The 26,316-nt window shown below is 36.5% G+C and overlaps 1 protein-coding gene across 4 annotated transcripts in view; it reads left to right on the top strand.

Annotated features, from left to right (window-relative positions):
* The window catches only part of CDH12 (cadherin 12), a 583,296-nt gene that overhangs the window by 487,481 nt on the left and 69,499 nt on the right, over positions 1-26,316 (top strand). For all 4 annotated transcript variants that reach the window (XM_074897855.1, XM_074897854.1, XM_074897853.1 and 1 more), the window contains 2 exons: positions 12,134-12,253; positions 17,866-18,033. In XM_074897855.1, the coding sequence (XP_074753956.1) occupies positions 12,134-12,253; positions 17,866-18,033 (288 nt within the window). The remainder of the gene's footprint in view (positions 1-12,133; positions 12,254-17,865; positions 18,034-26,316) is intronic.

The raw sequence follows: 26,316 nt of genomic DNA, 5'->3' as shown, positions 1-26,316 counted from the left end.
CTGCCTGCAGTATCTTGAAATAGTGACGTTGTTAGTAAGGCAGAAGAGAATGAAAATCGTGTTTCTGTGACCTTTTGGCAAATAATGTCCTACTTATGCCTGGAAAGTGCATTCCTCCAGTGAAACACTGACATTTTCTTCGGTTCACTGGGCTTTTCTTAAGAAAACTTTTGTTTTGGTTTGTTTGGTTTTAAGTCCCTAGTCTGGCACCACACAGTCCAGAAAATTGCCTGCTGTGAAGGACACTTGAGGTTTTGTTTAATAATACTGTATTGTCAAAGCATTATAGTGATACAAATTATGAAGTAAATACAAAATTGGATTTACTCTTTAGATCAATAACAAATCAGACTGGTACACTAGGGGGTTGTAATATGATTTTAGGAAAAAAAAAAAAAAAAAAAAAACAGAATGCAGACACATGAAAAGAAGGGAGTTGTCACACTAATATATTTGAGACAGGAGTTATGCTTACAGCTAATTTTAGTTGGTTATATTTAAAACTTCCGTATTTTTAATATGACCTTGTGGTTTGAACTTCTCTGTCCTAAAATACTCTGTTTTCAGTGCTAATAGCTAAAATACTCTGTTTTCAGCGCTATGAATTTGGCTAAATAAGTATAGTAATATTACCAGAAATCTTCTATGTTCAGGTTAAACTTTATTGATTTTTGCCAATTAAGCTGCAGCTGTTCTTTATGTGAAATAATACTGGTACCTATGTATTGTTATGGTAGCATCTAAAGGCTCTGAAAAGGATTGGAGAAGTATTACTCCTGATGCTGTACAAAGAGATACTAGACAGTAGTATGTCATACTAGACAGTAGTATGATGCAGTAGAAACAGATCTGTGTGATGAAGCAGTGAGTGCTGAGAACCTGGCACCCAGAATGTAGCTACTCTCATGGTTTCAAATAGTCTCATCTGACTTCTTGGACTGAACACCTTACCTGTTAACAGCTGCGTTGCATCAAGTGCACACCTACAGCATACCTTCCAACTTAGCTTCACCTCAAAATAATCCATTTTGCACACTTAAAGAGTGCTTCACATATTAACCAGAGTATAATAAGTGGGGACAATTGAAAGATTAGTTCAAAAGTGCACTTCTGAACCAAATTAAAGCATTATCACAGAGGCAATTCTGTCATATCCACAAGGACAATGACATAGTCATACTCTGAGGGGAGGGATGTCTGCTTATACAGTGCACGGAATCACTAGGGTTAGAAGGGATCTCAAACTCACTTAATGCATTTCCATGAGGATCAACCACATATATGTCATTCCTAATGAATGTCTAATCTGTTCTCAAGAACTTCCAAAGATAGTAACACCACAATCACTCTATTAAAATAAAAAAATAAACTTAATTATGTGCTTACCATTAGCTCTGTTTGAAGTCTGACTGCTCTTAACCTGAATGCCTGCACTGTTTTCTGTTGCCAGCTGTTTCTTCCACTTCTCTCTCTCAGGAGTTTCTGCTGTAAGGATGATTCAGCTGCTTCTGCAAAGTCCACTAAGCTGCTGTGAATTATTAAGGAAATCTAAAGTTGACCTTGGTTTGTACCTTTATTAGTGGCTGGGTCATTCCTACAACAGGGATGGGATTTCTGAGAGGGAAGAGAAAACCCAGCTGGAGAGAAAAGTCACCACAGTTAGCCCTGTGCAAGCTGTTTCTGTTCATCCATCAGAAACCTCTGTTTCCCTTGCTGTATGTTCAGTACATTACTCCTTATCTTGTTCCTGTAGAAAGGGAAATTAGTTGTTTAACTTTGTTTTAGGAAGGCCCAGCTATTGTGGTAAAAGGCAAGAGATGTTTGGAGAAGTTATGGTGGCCTGTGTTTCAGGGTTTAAATCAATCACTGCTAGGAATCAGACCAGGACTTGCATAGAGCCATGTTATCCTGACTATTTTCAAATGATGGACATCTTATCCTCTTTTTTTCTGAAATATCATTTGTGATGGAGGTTGAGCCTGATGTCACTTGGAGTAACAATGCCTCTTTTACCATTTTTCTTACTCTTGCAAACGAGTTTGCAGGAGGGGAACCTTTTGTTGGGCCTGAGGACATCCATGCCATTCCAAGTTCTGAAGCCCATATAGGTAGACCCCTATCATGGGTATGTGGGGTTACTGTCCCCTATCACTGCTGAAGGCTAGTGTAGTTGGATGTTGATGTAGGAAGCTATGTAGAATAGTATAAAAATTATGAATTAAGTCACTGAATGGATCAGTTTTAAATTTTAATGCAAATGTGTAGAGTAAAATTCTGTGGATTCTTCAGTGATTTGATTCTGAAGTACCAGGAAAGTCTTCAAAGCAATATTCTGATGAAGTAATTAAAGAAAAATCAACACGTTTCACAGAATATCACATTGCATACTAGATTGTGTAGAAGTCACTGTTGGGTTCTGATGTTACTTTTGTGTGTTAACATGTCTCTGCCTCATCCAAGTTTGCCCCTAGGAGATTTTAAGTAGAAGAAAAGATCTATTGGTAAATTAAAAAAAAAAAAAAAAAAAAAAAGTAAAGGAAAAGATGTTTATGAAGACTGCTCTGCATCCTTTATGAGAGATTCAGATACAACAGTTTAAGTAGGTAGGAAGAGCTGTGATGCAGGCAAAACAAACTTTAGAAGTGCTCAGTCATCAGCCTTTTCAAATCTCTCTTCCTTGAAATGTTACCAGATCATTATGAAATTTGGTTACCAAAATTTGATCCTAAGTGCATGACTCTATTAACTGGCCAAAAGATCCTGATAAATTTCTTCCTGTCATTCAAAACTGGAAAAGATTTTTTTCACTGAATTCTGGTGTAGAATTGATCTTTAATCAGGTAAAGATGCCTGGGTGAACACAGAATTAAATTATTTCTAACCAGGTCCAACATCTGGTAAAAATAAATGAAATAAACCAGCCTCGATATACCATCCGAACATCTACTGAGAATCAAAACAGAGTCCCTTTAACTGACATTCAGTATGAGTGACATTTATTTCACACTAATTTTTTCTTGTGTCCTGTGTAAAGCTCAGTTTTTCTCATTACTACATTCTGAATAAATCATTTGACATTTGAAGAATTGATGTGTAAAATTTGAGCTCATGAAAACTTTAAACAGTAAAATAATGAAAGTACACTATGACATGCTTTCTCCTGAATTCTCTGTGTGATGTCCACCATTTCTGGTGTACTTTGGGAGGTGAGTGGGGGGAGTGTCACAATTTTAACACCTTAGGAATCTCCAGGAGCTCTTCCATAAGAAAAGTGAATGTCATATCTTGGATTGCTTACAAATGCTTTTTTTCACAGTACTCTTTCATCTGGCACTAGGAGAATGGTATGATGTTGAAAGGCATGCGGCTGATATTAACAAGTGCTGTACAGGGAAACATCATGACAACCATCAAGTTGCATTAGCATTCAAAAGCTAGGAAACAATTCCAGTATATCGCTTTCCTCACTCAAACTGAGCGTAATACTTACCCTTTGAGCATTTGCTTCTGAAAATTATTTTGATCACACTGAAACCACTTTACAGATTAATAAATGAATAGCAGTTCTTTATGCTATCAATCTGGGGTTTAGTCTTTTTTTCTTCAAACCTTTAAGATTTCAGTGCATCAGGTATGGCTAACACCTATTATTTCACAATTCCATTGAAGAAAATATTTACTTCCCAGGACACATCAAATTTCATGATGTTTTTGGCAAAGTTCTCTGGTTCAGACATAGCATTTGATATCAGAAAGGAACCTTCTCTACTTCCCCACAAAACATAAACTAAACAAACAGAAGCATGCTTTTATCAGCACAAAGACAACTATAGTAAGGGTTTCACCAGCATAGCTATCATGATTAGAGGATGTACTAGTTATTTTTATCTCCCACATCCTAGCCGTGATGGGTATACTGGCAAAATTAAACCCCTGTTGAGTCATGGCCTGCAAAGTTATCAGGTTGTCAAGATGATAAAAGCAAAAGTCAAAACTAAGTTTTTCTGTTTGCTAAATTTCATATATGTGAGAGGATCTTCTGTCATATTGGTGAGAGGAAAACAATACACAGACTTGAAAACAGAAAGGAAAAATCACTCTCAAGAGATCTGTTTCTCAAACAGATGGATTTTAGACTTAGTATTTGCTAATTGGTTCTTGTGCTGTTCTTCTTGTGCATTATTTCCAGCAGTTACTTTACCAGGCTACTCCTTTATATGCGTGTTGGGTATAGACTATTAGCTGCTATTTCAAGCTCCTCATTTGCTTCAGAAGTGCAACCTCTGTAAACATTATCACAGTCTTGGGACTGTATAAGCAGCTGGATGTCTTTATAAATAAATAAATAGCCTAAATTAATAAAAATAAATTAAATAAATATTCAATGCTAACAGAGTCATTATTAGCTTAGCCAGACTGTGTGCCCTTAGTGGCTTAACTCTGGCTGACCCCAACAGATGAGGATAGGAAAAAAAAGGGGAAATAAAATAATTGCTTTGCTGATTTCCAAGCTAAATAATTAACTAAAAACCCCATAGCAGTAAGTTTCCCCTCTTTATCCTCATCATCCATGAGGGAGACAAGGGTAGCCAGAAAAAAGGGACCTATTAATTCATTTGCAAGAAAGACTTTGAGACAAAAACATTGTGGGCAATAAAACGTACTGTCTCTTTCTAAAACCTTAGTTCTACTTTATAAAACATTTACAGCATAAGGAAGAAGAAACAGAAAAGTCTTTCCCCTTCACAATGCCATGTCTTACAATTTGCCAGGAAAAAAAGCTTAGCACTTAAAGCAGTTTTCCAGATGAACCCAAAGTGTGCATGTGGTTCAGCTTAACAAAGCCAGCTTCCATACTCCCTGGATTGTTGCCACTATAAGTCAAACATTATTCTAGGGATACTAGAAATATGTTTGATTATGCACTAAATGCTGAGACTTGCAACAACTGCTTTTAGCTACTGGCACAGCAGAAGTATTAGCAAAAAAACACCATTCTTCATCAATTACAACAAGGAACGGCAGTATTACTTTTGTGGACATGGCTGCTTCTGACAGCTGAGAGAAAAATATCTGTATGTTCAGTGTAATGCCTAGAAAGCAAAGCAGGAGAAAAGTGTGCTTCCCTGATTGTGTCTAGTACTCAAGATATTGTGTTATTATCAGGGCTGCACAGCCATGAATACATAAACTGGAAACTGCCTTTTCCACGTAAAATATGCCTGCCTCACATTACTTTTGTGGGAGACAGCTTCCGGAGTATATCTTCAAAACATATTATTGGTATTTTTGTCTATAAAAGATAAGCCCCAAAAGGGCAATGTCAGCATCTCTCTTTACAGATGCACATGTTCTCCCAGTACAAGAGTTTTGTTAAAACTGCTAGTGGCAGGTCAGGGCATTATTTATTGAGACAGGAGATCTCCTGATCTGAATTGCAATGCAGTCCTGCAGTGAGTCGTAAATTCACTTACCTTTTTTTCCTAAAAAAAAAAAAAAAAAGACAACACAAAAGAAAAAACACAAGAAAGGTAGATGTTGGTTAGGTTTTTACTTGAATTCTGAAAAGAGGATGGATGATGTTCAGGTTGCCAAGGTGATATGCTTGGAATTGTTTACAAAGAATATTATGAAAAATAGTGAGTTTCTGTGCAAGCAGTTATGTCCCTCTTTCCTCCTGCCCACTAAGAAATGTCTGCACAAACATCTTGTTTTCCTTTGAAAGTACTAGGCACCAACAACTCCCAGCAGTGACAAAAGTAGAAAATTGTACATGTGGTAGGGGAGAGGTTGTACAGCTAGATGATAACTCTTCTAACTCTACAAGAAAAACACGTTGGAGGGAAAAAAAAAAAGAAAAAAAAAAGAAAGAAAGAAAAAAAAAGCGCTTATGACAGAAGATCTGTTATTTGATCTTTACCTACCATGAGTAGATGCAACTACCTTGATAGTCTATTGCAAAAAAGTAAATTCTATGACAACTTGCATATAATGTTTCATACTCATTTCTGAACTTTGGCAATTATTAATAAGACTAGTGAAACCTTAATGAGAAAAAGCTTGACATATTGCCATCTCCTTTTTTTCTTTGTCTTTGCAATTCCATTGACTACACATTTTTGCAGGAATCATCTAAAGAAGTTTGTTGTCTTGTTCTTCTAGCCTTGAATCCCCTCATTTTCCTCTACAGTGAAATAATCAATTTATCTAGTCCCAGCTGATTTTTGTGAATTCTTGGTCATGCCCTCCATTTCAACGAACTAGACATGAGAAATTAAGATTTCCTGGGTTTTGTTTAGTTGTTGGTTGTTTTTTTTTCTTTTTTGGAAGCCAACAATAGCTCCACAGCCAGTGAGATACCTCACCTACACTTTGGTGATGTGTAAAATTATTTCCAGGTGAAAGAGTACAAAAGGTCAATATTTTAGTCTTTTATAAGAAAAAATTGGGGAAAAAATAATAAACAAAATGTTCAGATTTGAAAATCAGGATGGACTGAATTTTGGACTAATTTTTTAAAGATTTTAACTGGCCACTCATAAGCAATTTGAAAATATCAAACTGGGTACATTAGAAAAATCTGAAATTTCCTTCTAGCACTCTTTGGATTGGAAGAGATTTAATCAATACTGCTCTTCTTTCAAAGATTCTTTTGATTTTGGCAAAGTAACATTTTTACTAATGAAAGACTGTCAGAAAAAATTGTAATGGTTCTAGAAGTCAAATCCATATTTCATAAAAAATCTAATTATGGTATAAACTCAGGCTTCCTATAGTTCCTTCCAGTCAATCTAATATAAACTACAAGTCTTTTTTAGTGCTAGTATCATCAGTTTGGCCAAGAAGTTAGAGATCTTGGGTCCCATTCTATTTGCAGTTATCCCTGGATTGCCTTTGGCCTTCAGACAGTGTAAAATTCAGGCCAGTGTGCCTGCTGTGACAACTATTTACAATATATTAATCCTCAATACTGTTTGTATTATTTTAAAAGTAAGATAAACTTCATTAAAATGTCATGAGGTATATGTAATCCTCCATCACTACCTTTGTGCATTAAAGATTTACATCTGTAGTGCCCTGTATTATTGCCTGGAAAAAAAAATAATGAGATTTTAGAATCTACTTTTAAAAATATATTGGTTTTATGCTTTGCAATAAAATAGAAAACTTGTTAGATACAGTGAGCAATGCTTGATAATACTAAAAGATAATACTGAAAGAAATCAATTTCAGAAAACTTCTTTAGAACATTAAGTATGTATTTAAGTTAGTAAATGACTGTAGGCACATTAAAAACCCCTGTCTGACCTCTCATAAAAATATAAGGTCACATACTATCTGTTTGTTGTAAAAGATCTGACAGATGAATTAATACAGTTGAAACTGCTGCCACTGTGAAATTGGTTATTTTTCATATTCAGAGCCTGCTATTTATCAAACTAAAATATGACTTTGAATGTCTGCCTTAATAAAACTTAGTTTATAAATCAGCATTTCTTCCTTCTTTCGTGTGATAAGGTTGAATTACCTGGAACATGTACCTAAGAATATCTAAACTAACATTTTAATACAAATAAGAATGAGTATTTGCAGGGATCATCAGGCACCTGGGTCAGTGGCAGAATTTCCAGGCAGGCTCATGGCCGGTGTCTGCTTCCTTCACCTTGTAATGTCATCTTTTTGTGTGAGAACTTAGACATAGATATGGATTCTGCTATGGTGTTTAACATGCCTACATGTGCATCACTGGTACATGCAGCCCAGTGCTACCAGGCTCCCTGTGCCCAGCCCCCGGCTGCAAAGCGAGCTGCAGGTGCCTGGCATGAATGTGCAGGCACTACAGTGGTAGATGTCTAATAGTAGGTAGGACATGAACTCCACTGTCAGTATTGCTGTGAAAACACTCATTCTGTCTCACTCCTTCAGCAAAGCTTTGTTTTGGTAAATAATTTCTGGTTTGGAGGAAGCTGCGGCTGGTGATGTATCAGGAGCTGCTTGGTGGTCATAGTGGTTTTAGAAGGAAGGGGAGCTGGTCACTGCTCTATAAAAATGATATAGATTGGCTTTAAGCTGCTGTTTCTAGAGGTTAGGAAACAAATGATGGAATAGGGGATAAGCACCAAAATACATTCCCAGCCACAGTAGCTTTGTTTGGAATATGCAGAAATAGATAAACACATTTACTGCTAAATCTGTTGTTTCAGTCTCCTGAGACACTGTATGGATTACATTTATGAAAAATTACAAACTTTGCTTGTTAAATATCACCCCCACTAACACATTACATACTTCACATGACAACATCTTAAATATATGTGAATAATTACATCATAACAAGAAAAAATTAAGATTACCCAAATATCTTAATTTAGCATTACTTACCTAAACCTGTTTGAACTTAAGAGAAGTTGATGACTATACTGAGTCAGTAGTTCCTGATTTGTGTTAGTTTAGTATACTTCATAAAGTTTCTCTTATTCTGAAGTGTAACTAATCCATATATTTACTTGTAAATCATAGAATCATACAGGCGTTTGGGTTGGAAGGGGCTGTAAAAATCATCTAGTTCCAACACCCCTGCCACAGGCAGGGACACCTTCCACTGGATCAGGTTGCTCAAAGCCCCGTCCAACCTGGCCTTGAACACTGCCAGGGAGGGGCAACCTGTTCCAGTGTCTTTCAGTTTAAAACTGTTAACCCTCATCTTATCACTACACTCCCTAGCAAAGAGTCCCTACTCACCTTTTCTGTAGGCCTCCTTTAAGTCCTGGAAGGCCACTGTAAGGTGTCACTGGAGCCTTCTCTTCTCAAGTATGACCAACACCAACTCTCTCAACATGTCCTCATACAGGAGGTGCTCCAGCCCCCCAGACATCTTCATGGCCCTCTTCTGGATCTGCTCAAGCAAATCTTTCTTATGTAGGGGGTCCCAGAGGTGAATGCAGTATTCCAGGTGGGGTTTCACAAGAGTGAAGCAGAGGGAGAGAATCACCTTCCTCAACCTGCTGGCACACTTCTCTTGATGCAGCCCAGGATAAAGTTGTCTTTCTGGGCTGCAAGCGCACATTGCTGGCTCATAGTCGGTTTTTGATCCTCTACTACTCCCAAGTTCTCTGCAGGACTGCTCTCAATCCACTCTTCACCCAGCCTTTATTTGTGCATGAGATTGCCTCGACCCATGTGCAGGACCTTGAATTTGTTGAACTTCATGAGGTTTGCACAGGCCCACCTCTCAAGCCTGTCAAGGTCCCTCTGGATGGCATCCCTTCCCCTCAGCATGCTGACTGCACCACACAGCTTGGTGTCATCGGCAGACTTGCTGAGGGTGCACTCGATCCCTCTGTCTTTATCCCTGACAAAGTTATTTAATAATACTGGTCACAGTGCGGACCCCTGAGGGACACCACTCGTTACTGGTCTCCACCTGGATATTGAGCCATTGACCACAACTCTTTGAGTGCGACCATCGAACTAATTCCTCATCCACTGAGTGGTCCACCCATCAAACCCACGTCTCTGCATTTTAGAGACAAGGTTGTTTTGTGGGACAGTATCAAAATCAATTACAGGTGTTAGATTTGTGTTTTGTTTTGGGTTTTTTTTTTCTGTTTTATTTCGCCCGGAGGAAATACATTTATGAATTCTACTTATGCTAGCATGTAGTGTCATGCTGATGTATGTTATTCATAGCATATGAATTGTTGTGGGTTCTTATATTGCAGATCTGAATACGACTTAAATGCTCTACCGTGTGCATAAAATATAGGCCTAACAAGATAAAATATAAATAGCTTTTTATCTATTAAATACAGATCATCTTTCTTGATCTCTTTTATAACAACAATAATGGAATGTCATTTAACTATAAGGAATCAAAATCATATTTATTTTAGGTATTGATTCAATAGAGTAAAATAGTAAATGAGTTGGTATTTTTCAGTGAAAAAATAGACGGAATTTTTTAGGTTGGAAAGATAGTGAGATACTATAGCAATGAAGGAAGACAATTGTGCATATACTGTACAGTGAGTGAACGTGACATGTTCTGTCAATGTAATTGCTCCAAAAGGAACAGATGTTGCTTTTTCTTGCACAACAGTAAGGATCCAAAGGTGGCACATACTTCTTTTTGAGGGAATGGGGGAAAAATTTGAAAGCTACCATTTCCTTCTCCATCTTGGTCTCTGGAGTGGAACTAAGCTATTGCTGTGGCTCCCTGAATTTCTGGAGCAGAACACAGGGCTCAAAGTGGAAGATCCTATTACAAAGATATTCCTTATGGTCAGGAACAGATGAAAGCCATCAAATGTTCTACAGATATTAGATAGCTTCTGTCTGTCATTCCAGCAGGAAAATGTATTCCTTCACCTGGGCTTGTTTAAGCTATTTAATATATAGTCAGTTATAGTTATGTTTTATATAAAGGAAGGCACAAGTGTTTGAGTAGGCACTGCTTCCACAATTGTTATACTGAACCTGGACTTTGGTCTTCTCTAACACATATCATTCTTCACCCTTCACATCCAGAAAATCAAGAGAGTGACCTCAGGCTTTTAGTTAACTGAATACATCTCAGTGGTTTATTTTCATTCATTTATTTATTGCTCATATTTTATTTCTTTTAGAAATTGAATTTAGTGAAACTTGCCCTCAGCTTGAAAACATGATCAACCTATTGACTTTAAAAAGGGATTGTTAGTCAAATAACACATAGTTCTGGGTCTTCTTCAAGAGATAGAAAGAATATCTCTTGGAGTACCTTTTCATTCTCTTATTGTTCAATAAAGAACTGTAACAGAAGCAGTCTTGTATGACCAGCCATCATGCAGCAAGTATTTTGACAATATTAATTCTAAACTTCCGCACCACTGCCAGTTCTCATATGGAGATGGGGTGGGGGAGGTGGGTGGGGGGGGATACATACTGGGGAAAAAAAAAAAAATCCACCAAACAGTGAAGCACTCCAAGAAGTAAACCTGGACAAGTCCATTAAGGTTAATTTTAGATTGTGAACATCCTTTGAAACTTGCCAGTTTTCGTTACAGAAAAATGCCAGTCTTGAAACACTTGCAGTATTCCACAGATATTCTTGAAAAAATGTCAAATGACCTCCAAATGCAGAACATTTCTTAAAGTAAAACCAGTGGGGATAACCCTCCTCCCTGTGCTGTTTCTCACGTAGGTGGTCCTAATCCTCACTCACTCCAAATCAGCATTGCAAATCCCAGCATTCATTTGCACAGAAGATCATAGGAAACTATTAATTCTTCAAAGCTGATGGAAAAGCCTAAATATGTCTGTTTGTTTTGCTGAAGACTATAATTTGAATCCTCTTTTCATTATGGGGCAGTGGAGAAATGCAGGTAAATTTCTTAGTAACCAGGAGGGGGGACGAGACATTTCTGCGACTATTGCCATTTACAGTGAGTTTTCTGTCTTCATGTGAAGTTTTTTTGCTCCATGGGTCCCCCTTAAGTCAGAATATAAAGCAAACTGCACTAAGTCTGGTCTATAACCAGGACTGAAAACAGTGTCAGAGGGAGGTTCTTCTCACAGTATTTCTGTTTCCTACTGAGCTGTATTGAAAAGGCAAGATGACTCAAGTCTGGATTTGGAAGACAACTGGCTGAACAAACAACTAATTTCATTCTACAACGGGAATGTGAATTCCACCTTCAGAAGACTGCAGTATAGTTTTTCAAGATACTTAGAGATTGGTTCACTGACAGATTCAGTAGCTGCTAGACCAAACACTTGTTTTAAAGGCAACTCACATATTTTGCTTCCACAGTTGTCTACCTTTTAACAAAACTGTGGGGTCAAAGTCCAGTATTGCGCTTCCCCAGACCTCCATCATATATATATATATGGATAAAAAGTTTTTGTAAACAGTGGATGCATCCTAAACTGTTTATAAATATCTGATGGTGGGCTGCTCCCTTTTTCCACTATGCCTCAGTTGTTACCAAGATGGTTGTTAGTGTGGAGCTGAAGAACTGATTGTTTTATTCTAGTCTTGTTTCCAGTGGAACAGGAATTACAACAGAATCCACTAGCAACAGGACTAATGTGTCCGAAATGTCTCTGATCCCTGCTCTATACTGAAAATGTGATTACTTGTGTTTCTTTGCAGGAGCATATGTGCTTCAAGTAAAGGCGACAGATGCTGATGATCCCACTTATGGAAACAGTGCTAGAGTGGTTTACAGTATTCTTCAGGGGCAACCATATTTCTCCATTGATCCGAAGACAGGTAAATAGTCTATCAGCAGCAGTGGAAGATTTAAACTTTGGATTTTGATTCATCTGGGCAGTATCAATGAATAAATATGGACTGGGCTGATATGGCCAAAAGCCAGTAGAGTAACTTTGCACATGATTCAGTTTTGAGCATTGACTAGTTTTTGAATGAATTACAATCTGTTGTAGAAACAAAATAAACATGCTCCTTCAGTCAGTTCTGGAATATATAAAATATGTATACATTGAACAGTTAGGGGGTTTTGTGCTTTACCATTTCTCGATAGCTAAAGCTTTATATGCTACCTGCATTCTAATTTTTTGGTTTTAATCCTGATGATTCAGTTTTATATCTTAGGTCTACATTCTTTTTTCTCAGCATTTTTACTTGCTGAATTTACTCAGAAATTCTCTAGCAATGATTGTTTGGCTATATAGAGCTAATCTGGGACTGTGGAATGGCTAATAATCTCCTGCCCTTCTCTTTTCCTGGGGCATAGTGTTTTTCTGGGGTTACTGGATGTGTGTGCAGAAAAGGGTAATATGTTTAAAGAGGTATTTGGGAGGTTGGTGGACATGTTGATTAGGTATCTTGTCCTATATTTCTAAATGTCATTCTTGTTTCTTTATTTAGCAATTCAGTTAAGTAGCCAATAACCTACATGGTGAATGCCATGCATTGTGTCATCCTGAATGTGTTACAGGGAGGGTTGTCCATATGCCCCTTTCAGTAAATAGTTTCTCCTTCCATTGAAGTTTTATTTGGATGCTAAATTATGTGTTAAAGAGCCTTTATCCCTGATCAATCAATAGTTTGGTGGTGAAAGACTCATAAGACTGTTAGTGCACTATCTCAAATGGACACATTCCTTTGTCACATGCTCCATTTAGCGATCATATTCCATTTCCATTTGGCGATCATATTCCAATTTGCAGTGAGCAATTTTACTTTTCAAACTGAAATGAGATTTCTTCAAGTGCCCGGGGGGGGGAAAAAGTATTTACCTTTACACTTATTCTTTTATTTCAGTCTTGTAAAGAATCAGCAGGAATTCAATGGCAAGAAAAACCTTTACTGGAGCCACAATTGGAGTTCTAGTACAAGTTTCGCAAGAAAAAAGATTAATAGTTAGTAGTACTTGAAAAAGAATTGCTGTATCATATTCTCTCATCTATTACTCAGTAGTGAGTAGTGAGTGGACCATAGGTGATGGCACCCTACTAACCCTGGAACATCATACAAACCTGGTGTTTCCACATCTATCTATTAATATCTTTAATGAGTTACTCGGGTGGCTCTTGGTGGTAAAAGAATGGACACAGCTGTAAAGGAAGTTTCATGAAACAGCTAGCCCAGCAAAATCCTATACCAGAAAAAAGCATATAGATTCATCTTTCTGTGAGCATGTGCAGAATTAGAAATGTGTTGTCTTACTTTAAAAAGGTGACAATATGAGAGTTAGCTGTGGGTCTAACAATGATGGTAGAGAGAAACAATATGTGAGTAATAATGCACAGGATGCTGCTTAATGATTTACTCTAAAATCCAGAAGTCTTGGGCAGCATTACAGATCTTCTGGCATTTCCAGTTCTTAATTCTATAACTGAGGAGATAATACAGTAGTTTTCCACTGAAGTTTTACCGCCAGACACCTGCCTTGTATGTTTTTGACAAGAAATGGGAAGAAAGCCATCTGGGTACAAGATGAAAAACTCAGAACTGCTAGCAGATGGATAAGCATTTTTGGGGTTGCTGTTTTTGGCTTTTTTTGCCGACTCTTACATTCTAGTGACAGTTTTGAGACATTGCCTTGTATTTTTTTAAACAACGTAAGAACATCCATACTAGGTCAGACCAAAGGTCCATGCTGCCCTGTATCATGTTTCCAAAAGTGATCCTTGCTCAGCTCTAGTGAAGGATAAAATAAGTGTTTAGTGATGCGCCCCTTGAATGCTCTTCTAGTCTTCAACAACTTGTTCTTACAAAGTTCCTGGGTGATTAGCAGTGTCCATGTAACAAAAACTCTGAAAGAATTTCTCCTGCATAACTTGTCCACTTCCAGCAGAGTTGACTTGTCCAGGAGTGCAGTATCTGTACACCAAGTGATTAGAAATTCCACAGCAAATTTTTTGGGGGGTGAAGAACCATCAACTCTTGCTTCTTTGAAATGTGCACCTCAACTTATTTTATACCCCACACTTACATTGCACAAGACAGTGAACAGTTAATTCCTTTTTATTATGATGACCTTATGACGATGACCATCATTATGTTGACCTTATAGACCTATATTCTCCTCCCATTATGTCTTTTCTAGATTTTAAACAGAAACCATTCCATAACACCGATCATCCTTCTCAGGATGATAAACACACAGTATTCAAGAAGGAAGCTCATATGGGTATATAAAATGGTTTAATCATAACACTTCTGTTCTTTATTCTTTTACAAACAGTTCTGAACATTCTGTTTACTTTTTAGCATCTACCACACAGAGGCTGGCATGTTTGTGGAAATTTCTGTTACTACCTCAGGATCTCATCACAAAGATGATAACTGGCAATAACTTTATCTGTGAAATAAGGATTGTGTTTGGCATGCACATAACTGTACACATACTCCTTTCTCAAATAATTCCTGATAGGTGGTAAACATTTACTCTGATGTGAATCTAGTACACTTAAATAGTTTTTAACCTTTATGGGCCTGAATGTCACAGCTGCCCCTTTACTGCTCTTCTTTACTGACCTAACTTTTTGCAGTGCTTTGCTGGAGGTAAGCAAACTATATCGAAGCAGGAGACAGTTTTTATTGTTCTTGTAGGAAGGTTAAAAACATTACAGTCCCTGCTGGAGATTGGCACATTTTAAGGCCTCAGATCTTATATGTGGGGGTTACTTTTTGATGCTATGAAATCGCTCTTCTGATGTTAATGTGAGTTTTCTTTAACATAGAGCACTTCTCTTAAGACAGATAACCTCCCTTGTCTTTGCTCTGTACATTCTGTTCTGTTACTAAAATGTCCTTTTGATAAACTTCTTTCCTCTGAATTTTCTGATGTGTTTGTGAGGTCAATATTCTTACTTAGGGCTAGATGTCTCAAATTTTTTCTTAGACTCAGTACTGTAGTTCATATTCTGACCTCAGTTCCAGTCTTGAAATCCAAATTGGTGTCAACCAGAGTATTGATGTTAACATTTACTCAGGAGGTTTTTCACGGAACCTGGATTTTCTCCCACACAAGTGGATCATCTCCTGTTGAATTAAGGCTCAATAACTTTGCAAAGTATATCTTCTGGCCCAGGTCCCTACATATTATTTTCAATTTTCAGTAGCCTTATCAAGACCATACTTTTCTACATATTTGATATTAATGACAATTGCAAAGAAAAAAAAAAGTTATTCAATTCTGGAGCTGAATAACCTTTTTTGTAAATCTTAAGGTAGAAGGCTTTAAAAATGCTCAGAACACCATTGACATGCATGTAAGTTCTCTGTATTATAATAAAACTTTGATCTAAAGTTTGGATATTTGTGAAGCTGAAGTTGCAATTTCAAAATTTATAGTCTTCTTTCCCATGGATATTTACTTCTATTCTAGTTTTCTATTTTGCTGGTTAATAATTTTAAATCACCCTTGTCCTGTCCATATGAACTGATGATTTTGGTAGAAATAGTATTTTTCAAGGTTTTTTTCTATGCTTTTGAAATAGAGTAGGTAGAAAAGGGAAAATTGCCTATGAACTGCTAGACATGAAAATTATTCTCATCGATTTTTTTTTCTGGAGACAAAAGTTTTTTACAGACAAATATATATAATGTCCTTACACTTTCTGAAAGGATTAAACAGTGGGTGACTGAGAACTTTACTACTAGAGTGATAGCCAATTCTTCATTTTCTGATGACCATCTGGAATATTTCTAACTGAGAAGGCCACTCAGTTGTACCTAAAAGAGGTATAACAATCATGAACTGCATCTCCTGCTCACAAACTACTATCTGCTCATTTTCAGGTTTTTCTACTTACTGTTATCTTGTTTTGCTAGTATAACAAGTCTTTAATTCTCATAGTTCTTTTCTCCTTAGAATGGGCATACCAAGGATGTTGTAATTCCACAATGCAAAAATATGGATTAAGAGATTCAAGATGAAACCTAGTAATGTTCATCCTATTTACAAAAGATTTTTTCATGAATGTCACATGAATATGAACAAATTTTTACAGTTTTAAAATTCAAGATTTCTGTCTGGTACAAATAAAATATTGAACAACACTATTTTCAAAAGCTGAAATGGATAGCGTTGCAGTATCTAAATGTTATTAAGTGTTTGTTAGTCATATTCCAAAGCTATGCAGTACAGTATATACCATGCTGAGGTAGAAAACAGTCGTTGTTATTAATTTTGTTGTTATCATCAGTGTTACAAGTGGAGAGAAAGAAAATTGGCATACAATTCAATTCAACTGGAATTTTTAATAGGTTCCAGAAATAGCAGATTTAGGTCAAAGTTATTTCTAGACTATAGACAAATACTATAAGCTAACAGTTCCTATTCTTACTTGTTAACACAGCAGCAGTTAGTTGCTATAAAGATAAGAGTGACCCTTACAGCTTGTTTCTTATCATTCCAGACCCATTATAACACCAGGGTGAAAAAAACTGCTTTTAAACCCAAATGGTTTAATACTAGACAATAATATTTTCTAAAACAATAGCAACTTAGATGAGAATCATGCTTCCAATTGGTTTATTTTTCAGTTGTGCATGCTATCTGCACCAGTCTGCACCTAGCCGTTTTTCGAAAATTATTGCTGAATATATTTTGCAATATAATACAACTTGTAAAATTTTGACAAACAAGTGCATTTTCTCCTATACATTTGGTTTCAAGAGAAAGGCTTAAGTGCCCAAACCCTTATAGCTTTTTACAACCTCAACAGCTAATCCTGTGACAAGTAGTACCCCTCTCTACAAGTCTTACTTTTATCATATACATTCTTAACATATCAGAAGGGAGATTATGGCATACCTATTTAGATCTCAGTTATCCAAAGTCACTGAAGGTTAAGAGTAGTGTCTTACCATGATATTTTAATCAAATTTCTTTAAGGAAACTCCTAAAGTTTACCCTGCATCTGTGTGCTATATCAAGAAAACTTTCTCAAGCAAAGGAGAGTCTTCTGATAAAGACTTCCTTTTGTATAGAAGGAATATTGTCTTGGCCTACAGTAGCTTAACTGTGATGGCAAGTGACTGGTTGGAAATAACTGAAGTTGCAGGCTCTGAAATGCATTGTCACATTGCCCAACTCTGCACAATGCAGCATTCTTCAGTCCCAGTCGACAAACCTGTGCTCACAATGCTCACATCCCTCCTCAAAATGCACCAATCCCTTGCAGCCATTCATGTCACACCCCAGTCATTTTGAATGGTCAAATGGCTGACTAACTTGCTTTTGAAAAGCCCAAGTGATTTGCCTGTTTCTGTGTGAACTACCTTCTTATTAACCCTTTAGGAAGAGTTCCATTCCTGGTCCAAGAGATCCAATATTAAAATATAATAGTAGATATTTCACATCCCTTTGCTTACTTATTCTTTCTCTTTCCCATTTCTTTTTGTAGGTGTAATAAGAACAGCTTTGCCAAATATGGACAGAGAAGTGAAAGAACAATATCAAGTTCTAATCCAAGCCAAGGACATGGGAGGACAGCTGGGAGGACTAGCTGGTACTACCACTGTAAACATTACTCTCACGGATGTCAATGACAACCCACCCAGATTTCCTAAGAGTATGTTGAATTCCAAATGCACTGATTTTCAAATAAGCATGACTGAAAATATTAATGTGAAAAATCCTTTAGATAAGGAATTGAGATCCAGGAAGAACAATGTATGATGAAAAAAATTAGAATATACTGTTGGTTTTTTAAATAATATAAAGCTTAGTTTGAAAGTATGAGTTTTGAATGAGAGGAAACACAGCAGCATTCCACATGACCTGCCTGAGCCTGAGAGTTCATTTAATTTACATTTTTAAAATGATTAGGGAAGTATTATTTTTTCAAGGGAAACTGGATGATCCCCTTCAAATGACAAAAGTTTATAACCTGAGACTTCCAGGTACCAAAGACACAACTGGCTGATGCTAAGCACTGTTATGATAAATGGGAACAGATTTTTTTAATACAGAATTTTTTTTTAGCCCAAAAGATGATATCTGTCCTTGAAAACACTTACAGCCTCAAAATAGTGATCATCCACTGACAGTTTATAACTTTTCATATCAATAAGTTTAAATGAAGCTTTTCAGAAGTATGCTAATTTAAAGAGTTTCATAGTCTGTGTATGATTAGCAGGATTGCCACTTACTGTTCTCCTTAAGTTTACTGAAGTTTTGTATATCCCATACCTTTGAAATGCAGAAACTACCCAAGAATAAACCTTGATAACTATGCCAAAACAATTAGCTGCTAAAAGTCATTAGTAAGGCAAATTCATATTAGAACATTAGTGTGAATTTGCAGTAAGATCATGACAGCTTTTTACTTTGTATCTCCTTTCTTGTACATGAATTATAATCCAACTTTATATATTATAAATGTTCCTTAGGTACCAAACCATACCGGAAACTTCAGTTTTCTATCACATAAAAAATACTTTTCATCTTTTCCTCAGTATGAAAATGTATTTCATTTTTGCAGGCATGTAAGAATGACCACATTAAGACAAATATCCATCTAGCTCTGCCTTCTGTCTCTTACACTGACATCTAGAGGGTATAGACAAGAACAGGCTAAACAATACTCCAGAACATTTCTTCCGTTTCTAATGATTTTTAGCCCGGATGGTGTCTTTGTATTTAACAGCCCTCAGTGGATTTTTCTTACAGACACTTTGCTTTGAAACTCATGTAAAATCTCAGAGTCCACAACATCCTATGTTAGTGAGGTACACAGATTAATCATATATCACTCAACAGCTTCCCCTCATTTGTTTTGAATCCATCCCTACATAACTACCTGCATGTTGACTTCTTTAAAGAATTCAGAAAGCACTGCAAAATATAACATTTACTTAGAAAAGCTGTGTTGAGTTTTTTTCAGTATGGGATATTCTCCATGAGTCCATTAATCCTGCTTCTACTGTTTTGCTCTGTGCATGTCAGTCATATCTATCTTTAGCTCCCCTGAACTTCCTGGAAATCTTTGGGGGGGATAAAAATCAGTGTTATATTAACACCTACAAGCCTTTTTGTGCCACAATGGTTTGAAGCAAAATATTACACATCATAATAGTTCACTTATTTCATCCTTCAGGCTCCTGGGCATGTAACAGCTAATCCCAATGATTTGTTACTGTTGTGTCTATTTTTTCCACAACTGGTTCTATAGCTAATTTAACCTTCTCATGAGTTCCCCCATAAAGAAGGGTTCCAGGATAGAAAAAATCCCCAGCTATTCTATGCTGAACACAAAGGAAAATAATGTATTCAGTTTTACATTTGTGGTTTTATCATATCTGGGCACTTCTGTGTCTCAATTTTGGGTTGGCTTTACTCTGTTCCTCTCACGCTTATGCTTCTAAATATCTTTAAAAGACAATTATTTTTGGCTTGTTTGCCAGAGATTTATTCAAACACACTTTTGTCCTCTTTATTGTGTTTTTATAGATAAAGCAGATTTTATGATTTTTTCTATTGTCTTTCCTGAGACACAACTTCATTTTTTTTGAAAGATGTGTTCTTGCTTTTATTACCTATGTTGTTTACCCTTACAGACTTGAGTTTTAATAGGTACTGTGCATTTGTTGTGGGTCTTCAAAACAGTATCTCTAGATAGCATCCACACCACCCACAGTTATTTAGCTGTCTCAGCTATCCCGTTCAGATTTTTTTATAGCAATATCCCTCCGTTTTATTTAGTCTCTTTTTTATTATTATTATTTAACTGAGTACAGTCATCATGTAATTTTGTCTCTTACTGCTTCTCCACAGATTTTGCATTTAAAGTCATTATGGTTGTGCTGCAGATGAGTGGTTTAGATTGCTTAAAGAATCACTGTCAAAGGTGTTAGCAAAAGTGATTTTAATATGATGTTGCAAAAGTGCGACATAACAAAGTTTGATGGCAACGTTCACTCTTTTACTTCCTACATGGAAGAAACATACAGAGGAGAATTGATTTAGAATGATTTACACAGAGACCAGAGATGCAAAAAGGTAAGAGAAACCCTCCCATTGGGTCATGAGGTTCAGAATGGACCCCTTGCTTTCTAAACTCCTTCTCAGAGAGAAGTCTGGGTGCCAGACTTGGTCCCAGACTTGGTCAATGATTTATATCTAATAGAATTAGTGACATGTATTTCATTAGTATGAATTTAACATGCTATTACTTACTGGCATGCTAGTCACTTACTGGGGATCTGTTGCAAATAAGGTGTCTCTCTGCCTTGGTAAGGACAAACCTCTTGGTCTCTGGTGAGGAATCTTAAACCTTGAGAGGTGTCCCTGTTGAAAGGCACCTGGTATGCAGTCAAATTACAATTCAAGGAGAACTCAAAATGCAATTCAGGGAGAACTTAAGTTAGTCTCTTCCAGTGATCCCTTGAGGAGCGACCTTGAGGGGCGTCCCATGTCAAGGGAAGATCACTGCCATGCAACCACACTGCCTAAGAGGGAGAGCTTAAAGAAGACTCACTCTGGCTGTCACATTTATGGGATAAAGTGATTGGTTTGTAGTTGAATTGCATACGATGGGAGAGGTATGCACGAGAGTCCTTGTACCCACAACTAGCTTTGTTCATTGATGGATGAATCTTGGTAAAACCACCCACTTCTCATGCGTTAATCACATGTTCAGTGAACCAAGCTCATATGCACCAGTGCTCACTGGGTCACTCTAGAGGAGTTCTTGGCCCATCTACACCGCAGGCCTTTACCTCCTTTGGAACCTGTAACAAACTATTGCAAGGTTAGTTAAGGGGGGCTCTAGTGCATCCATCACAGGTTGCTGTAAAATTTAGAACTAAAGAACTTTTCCTGAGTAGATAGTGTTAATACTGTTCTCTTCTTTAAGTCTTATTTGACTTAGAGTTTCCTTTAACAACCATTGTTACACCACAGATAAGGTCTGCTTTGCCTTTTCTGTGTGTTTTGCTCCCTGGTACTGCGTTGCCTAACTGATTTTCTTCTTTCCTACAAATTTTGAATATGCCTATTATGCTGATATTCTTGTTTAGCATTAGGCATTAAAGCTACCCATACTATTTTAACCCTTGGCTTTATATTGTGGCTTTCTGTCTCCTCTTTACTAGACTGTAGTTTGATTCTGTGTGATCTACCATTTCTGCATTTCCTACTGGACTACAATCACCTTTTGTAGAATTCTTGAGTGAAGAATGCAGACTTCTGGTGACTGCACCCTTTTTCTAAACTGTGTTCTTTTGCATTTTTTTGAATTGTGTACTTTCCAACACCTGCAAATTTTCCGGAACTTTTCAACTAGAATCACAATGGTCATAGAGAAGTTTCTAATTTTTTTGAAGTCTGTTTTTCCTTTGGCCAAAATAAATTTTGCATCTTCCCTATGGGCACCCATTCTTTAGCAAGTGCCCCTACTTTCCAGTAATATGAATCCCTAACCTTACACCTTTTTCTCAGCTAGGCTTTTAAAGCTTTGCCTTTCCATCGTTCTCCCTCTGATTGTAAATAGTGAGACAATTTCAGACTATGCTACTATGAATGTCCTTAACTTCAGCTTTTGCTTTCCAGCCTAAATTTCACCCTTAAGGACTCTGTCCAATCTTACCTTATCTTGTCAGAGCTCACATGGACTACAGCCATTGGCCTCTCCTTGTGTTTCCTCACATACTGTCAAAACAGTATGAGATGCTCCACATCTGGCCAACACACAAATAAATCATCCCAGGGGGTCTCTTTGAACCAACATTCCCAACATTCCTAATGCTTGTTAAACTGTCCACTGCTGCAGTCTTCTCTTTCCTTTCAGATGGAATCCCTTCTGCAGAAAGGGTACCACAGTTGCAAGAGGAAATTATGTAACTGCTGTGAAACTGAGAAATTTAGTGCATTGGCAAGTTCCTTGGGCCCAGTGCTTTTTCCTGTGTCTGATTTTCAGTTGTATATTTTACTTCCTTTGCTGTTAGGGGCCTTAGAAATTTTCTGTTTGATTGTATGCCTTCATCTACTATGATGCTGCAAAAATACATGTTTCACATGATGTCAGACAGTTTTCATAACACAGAGAAATCATGGAATATATAATCTTCTTTGAAGAAGATAACCTTGAGGTCTCAGTTAATGCATGCACTGTGGTTATGATGTCTTTGCCCAGTTGTTGCTATGAAGGAGCAGAAAAAATCACAAGAGACAAAGCTTGTCCTGTACTTTGCATGCTAATAAGGTTGAAAACCTTTCTTTTCTATTATAACAAATGTCACAGAATCTGAATTATAGCAGTGACTCAACAGAACAGAAGAAAATAATATTGGAGGTTCATGTTGATATTGAAAATAATAAACATTTAGCATGGCTTACAAGCTAAAATGTCAGTATGGTGACTCCAATATATTGGAACAAGTTTGGTCAAGACAGACTTCTACTTGAAACATTTTTTTGGGGGGGATGTGTTACAGGCAACATATTTATATCCTCATAATCTAAGGAACTATGCTTAATCAAAATAGCAAAAGCAAATATCCTGGTCACTGGGGATTAACTTAGCCAGTCCCATTTGGTTAAGTGGTATGTGAGATGATGTACAGTTTGCCTGAAATTCAGAGACACAAGGCTAATTACAGCTAAACAGAAATAATTTATAGGAAAAAAAAAAGTTGTCTATGAATCTTATTTCTAACATAGTAACTGTATTTTTCAGTTTTGCTCTTTGAAAACATTTCAATGATTCAGAATAACTACCTGCCAGGAAATGGAGTTTGTCTTTTGCTTGACTACCATAGCTAAAATATATGTGTGCAGAATTTCAGTTTATGTGAAAAATAAGTCTTTAAAATCAAGTCCAGGTAGGTGCCAAGTTCAGGCCTGGCAAGACCTAAAGAACCCTTACTATTGCTGGGACTTAAGACCTCCAGTATCGCAATACTCATCGTTGGTCAACCAAGCCAGGAAGTTCAAGGGCAGACTGAAAAAAGCTACTGAAGGTCCTTTAACACCAGCTGATGCAGGGCAAATGTTTTTTCATCACATAATCGGGACCACAGTTTCCCAAAGGGCTTATACCAAAGATGCCGTGCTATAGGATACCTTTTCAAATAAGAAAATATTAATTATCACTGAATAAAGTTTGAAATCATTTTCTAAACTCAGTTAAGCTAAAAAAAAACATTTCACAGCAGAAGTGGCAGAACATATATTATTAATACTTGGAAGAAGCTACATTGCTAAATAATACATTATAAGCTTGCAAAAAAAAAAAAGTATCATGGAACACCTTCATCTTATCAAGGGTCCTTTAAGGAGACAGGCAGGTTCGAATTGGAAATCAGCATCCAGTGATAAAAAACCACTGGCTATCCTGCTGAACATGGAATTTTTTATTCAGAACCTGTGCTTTTGAACATATTCAGTGGGGAACTCCCACCTTATATGTCTCGCAGTAATGAGGAGTGTAACAAAGTGGAAACCTCTAAACATTATATATTTCTGTCAAAGTTGTTTCACCTCCATGTGTCTATTGGCTCACATTTCAGAGAACTGAGACACTTCATAAAACTGATATTTTCTTTATAACTAGAAGAAAAAATTAATCTGAATGATGCTATTAGTAGAAATTTATTTCCAAAAGTGTTTTATATACATCTTGCCTGACTCTTCATTAGTACACTGACTTCCTGCATTACTGTGTATGTTTCATTGTTAAAGATAGAACTTTTTAGTAAATATTAAAATAAATGCTTCATACCAAAGTTTGATTCTTGCCAAAACCGGAAAAAAATAAGGCAAAGACTGAAAGGGAAACTGCTTTTCCTATCATAGTAACAAAGTTCAATTGATTAAATGAAAATTTGCTATGTCGCAACATTGCCTTTGAATAGAGAAGAGTAGATAAAAACTGTTTATTTGTAGGCATGAATCCTGGTCCAGAACAGAACTGATGGCCTTTCTCAGCTACTCACATACATGAGAACTGGTTAAGTAAAAAAAGACAGTTCAGCACATCCTTTCTAGAAGCTAATAGGCTAACCCTTAACACATGAAGCGTTAGACCAGTCTGAGCTAGCTGGAAGGAGAGCTGTGGCTTGTTTCCAAATTTTAAAATAAGCTTCAAGAAAGGATGGATGGGTTATATTTACCTCAACATTTAAATGACAAAATCTGTATAATTAGTTGGTATAAATTATACTTTATAGAATCAAACCAATTAGATGAAGTGGTTGATTCATATTTTTTAAGGTTATTGTGCTTCAGTTTTCCTGTCTCTTTCTTTTGTTCACTGGTGACAGAGTAACTGTGAAAGCAATTTAGAGAAATAAACCCTTATACGCTGAGCAATAAAAGCACATGCGAATCATTTTAGTCAAAGGAATAGTATGTATTTTTATTTTAATATGACATAAATATACTTTTAGAGGATAAGGCCCTGATGTAGAAGAAATGCAACTGAATTTTAAAATTTGCAAAGTTTTTATTCTGATATTAGCAAGTAAAAGATCATTTTCAATGACTTTTGAAGTCATTAGTAAATTGGGTTTATTTTTAAGGTGTGTATTTTTATGATGATGCTCCCTGAATTTACTTTTTTTCTTCAAAAGAACTATTTAGCTAAAGCTATGTTTTGTCATATCATTTTCAACTCACAGGAGAAGTCAGTATTGTAGGGGAATAATTGAAAATTGATATTAATAGAAGAAAAATTAAGTAAGGATTGTACCCAATACTTGAATTCTGTGTACTTGTGTGTGTCTTGGCTTTAAAAGAAGCAGCAACCTGATGGTCAGAAACCATTATCCCAGGGCTGTTTTGCAACCACGTTTAAAATGTTCAAATGGCTGTAGAGCAATACCTAGACATCACAAGGGCCATTTTTTTTTCGGTCATTGTCTTTCCAGAAGCATCCCAGTGAAATCCATCAAGTTAGTTTGCATAAAAGAGCATGGCAAATTTCCAGAAATGCTAACATGCTTGGAAACAGAAATGCCACTGTTCATCTTTCTGGTAATGACACTTTAAATAATACAAGGTTGAAGGGTCATTCCTAGGACCTTGCACATTATCTCTCTGTCCATACTGTAGAAGTTTGCTGCTAATTGGATTTGGATTTCAAGAGTGGCCAGTACAATGCATTTGACAGAATGTATTAAATCCTCCACTGAAGACAGCAGAGGAAGTAACAATCTTAAAAAGAAAACTCAACAAAACAGCTAATTCAGAAACTGGAAAAAAATATCTTTCATTGATGTAATTCCAGGAATTTCAGTGCAAGTAAAAAAGGACCTTTATAAAAGAGCGCTAACCTTTTTTTTTTTTTCTTAGTTATATAACCTTTGCATGCTACTTGAATGATCTATTATCAGGATGTTCTATCATATAGATCTATTATCTATTTCACAATTATGATATTAGGAATATAGTTTGCATATTATTAGCCTTAATGTAGCACCTATTTTCAGTGATTATTTATTGGTTCATAGAATATTTTAATAGGTTTACTTCTAAGTACTGAAATCTATAGAAATATTTTCAAATAAAAGACAACCAAGTGCTGAACTTGGAATAACCTGCCTATATATACTTATGCATACACACTCTGTGGATCGAAAGCTCTTATCAGAGTTATTTATTTATATATTCTGGGAAGCTTAGTACATCACAGAAATTTCACACACACTTTTTAGCATAGATTTTACTATATAAAAGCAGGTCAATTTTGTTTACTCAATAAACTAAATGTGACTGATTCCATTCATGTGGCTTTGAACCAGTCTTGCTCATATTTTATTGCAAAATTGGATTCAGATGCAGAGTGCAAGTAAAAGGTCTTCTGGTCAACGTGAAATAGAAGGAAAAATCTTTTAACCTCCTGCTTTGGATGAGT

This window comes from Athene noctua, chromosome 2, assembly GCF_965140245.1.
Source record: "Athene noctua chromosome 2, bAthNoc1.hap1.1, whole genome shotgun sequence".
Lineage (NCBI taxonomy): Eukaryota > Metazoa > Chordata > Aves > Strigiformes > Strigidae > Athene > Athene noctua.
The sequence above is the reverse complement of the archived record's forward strand: the minus strand, read 5'-3'. Positions and strand labels throughout refer to the sequence as shown.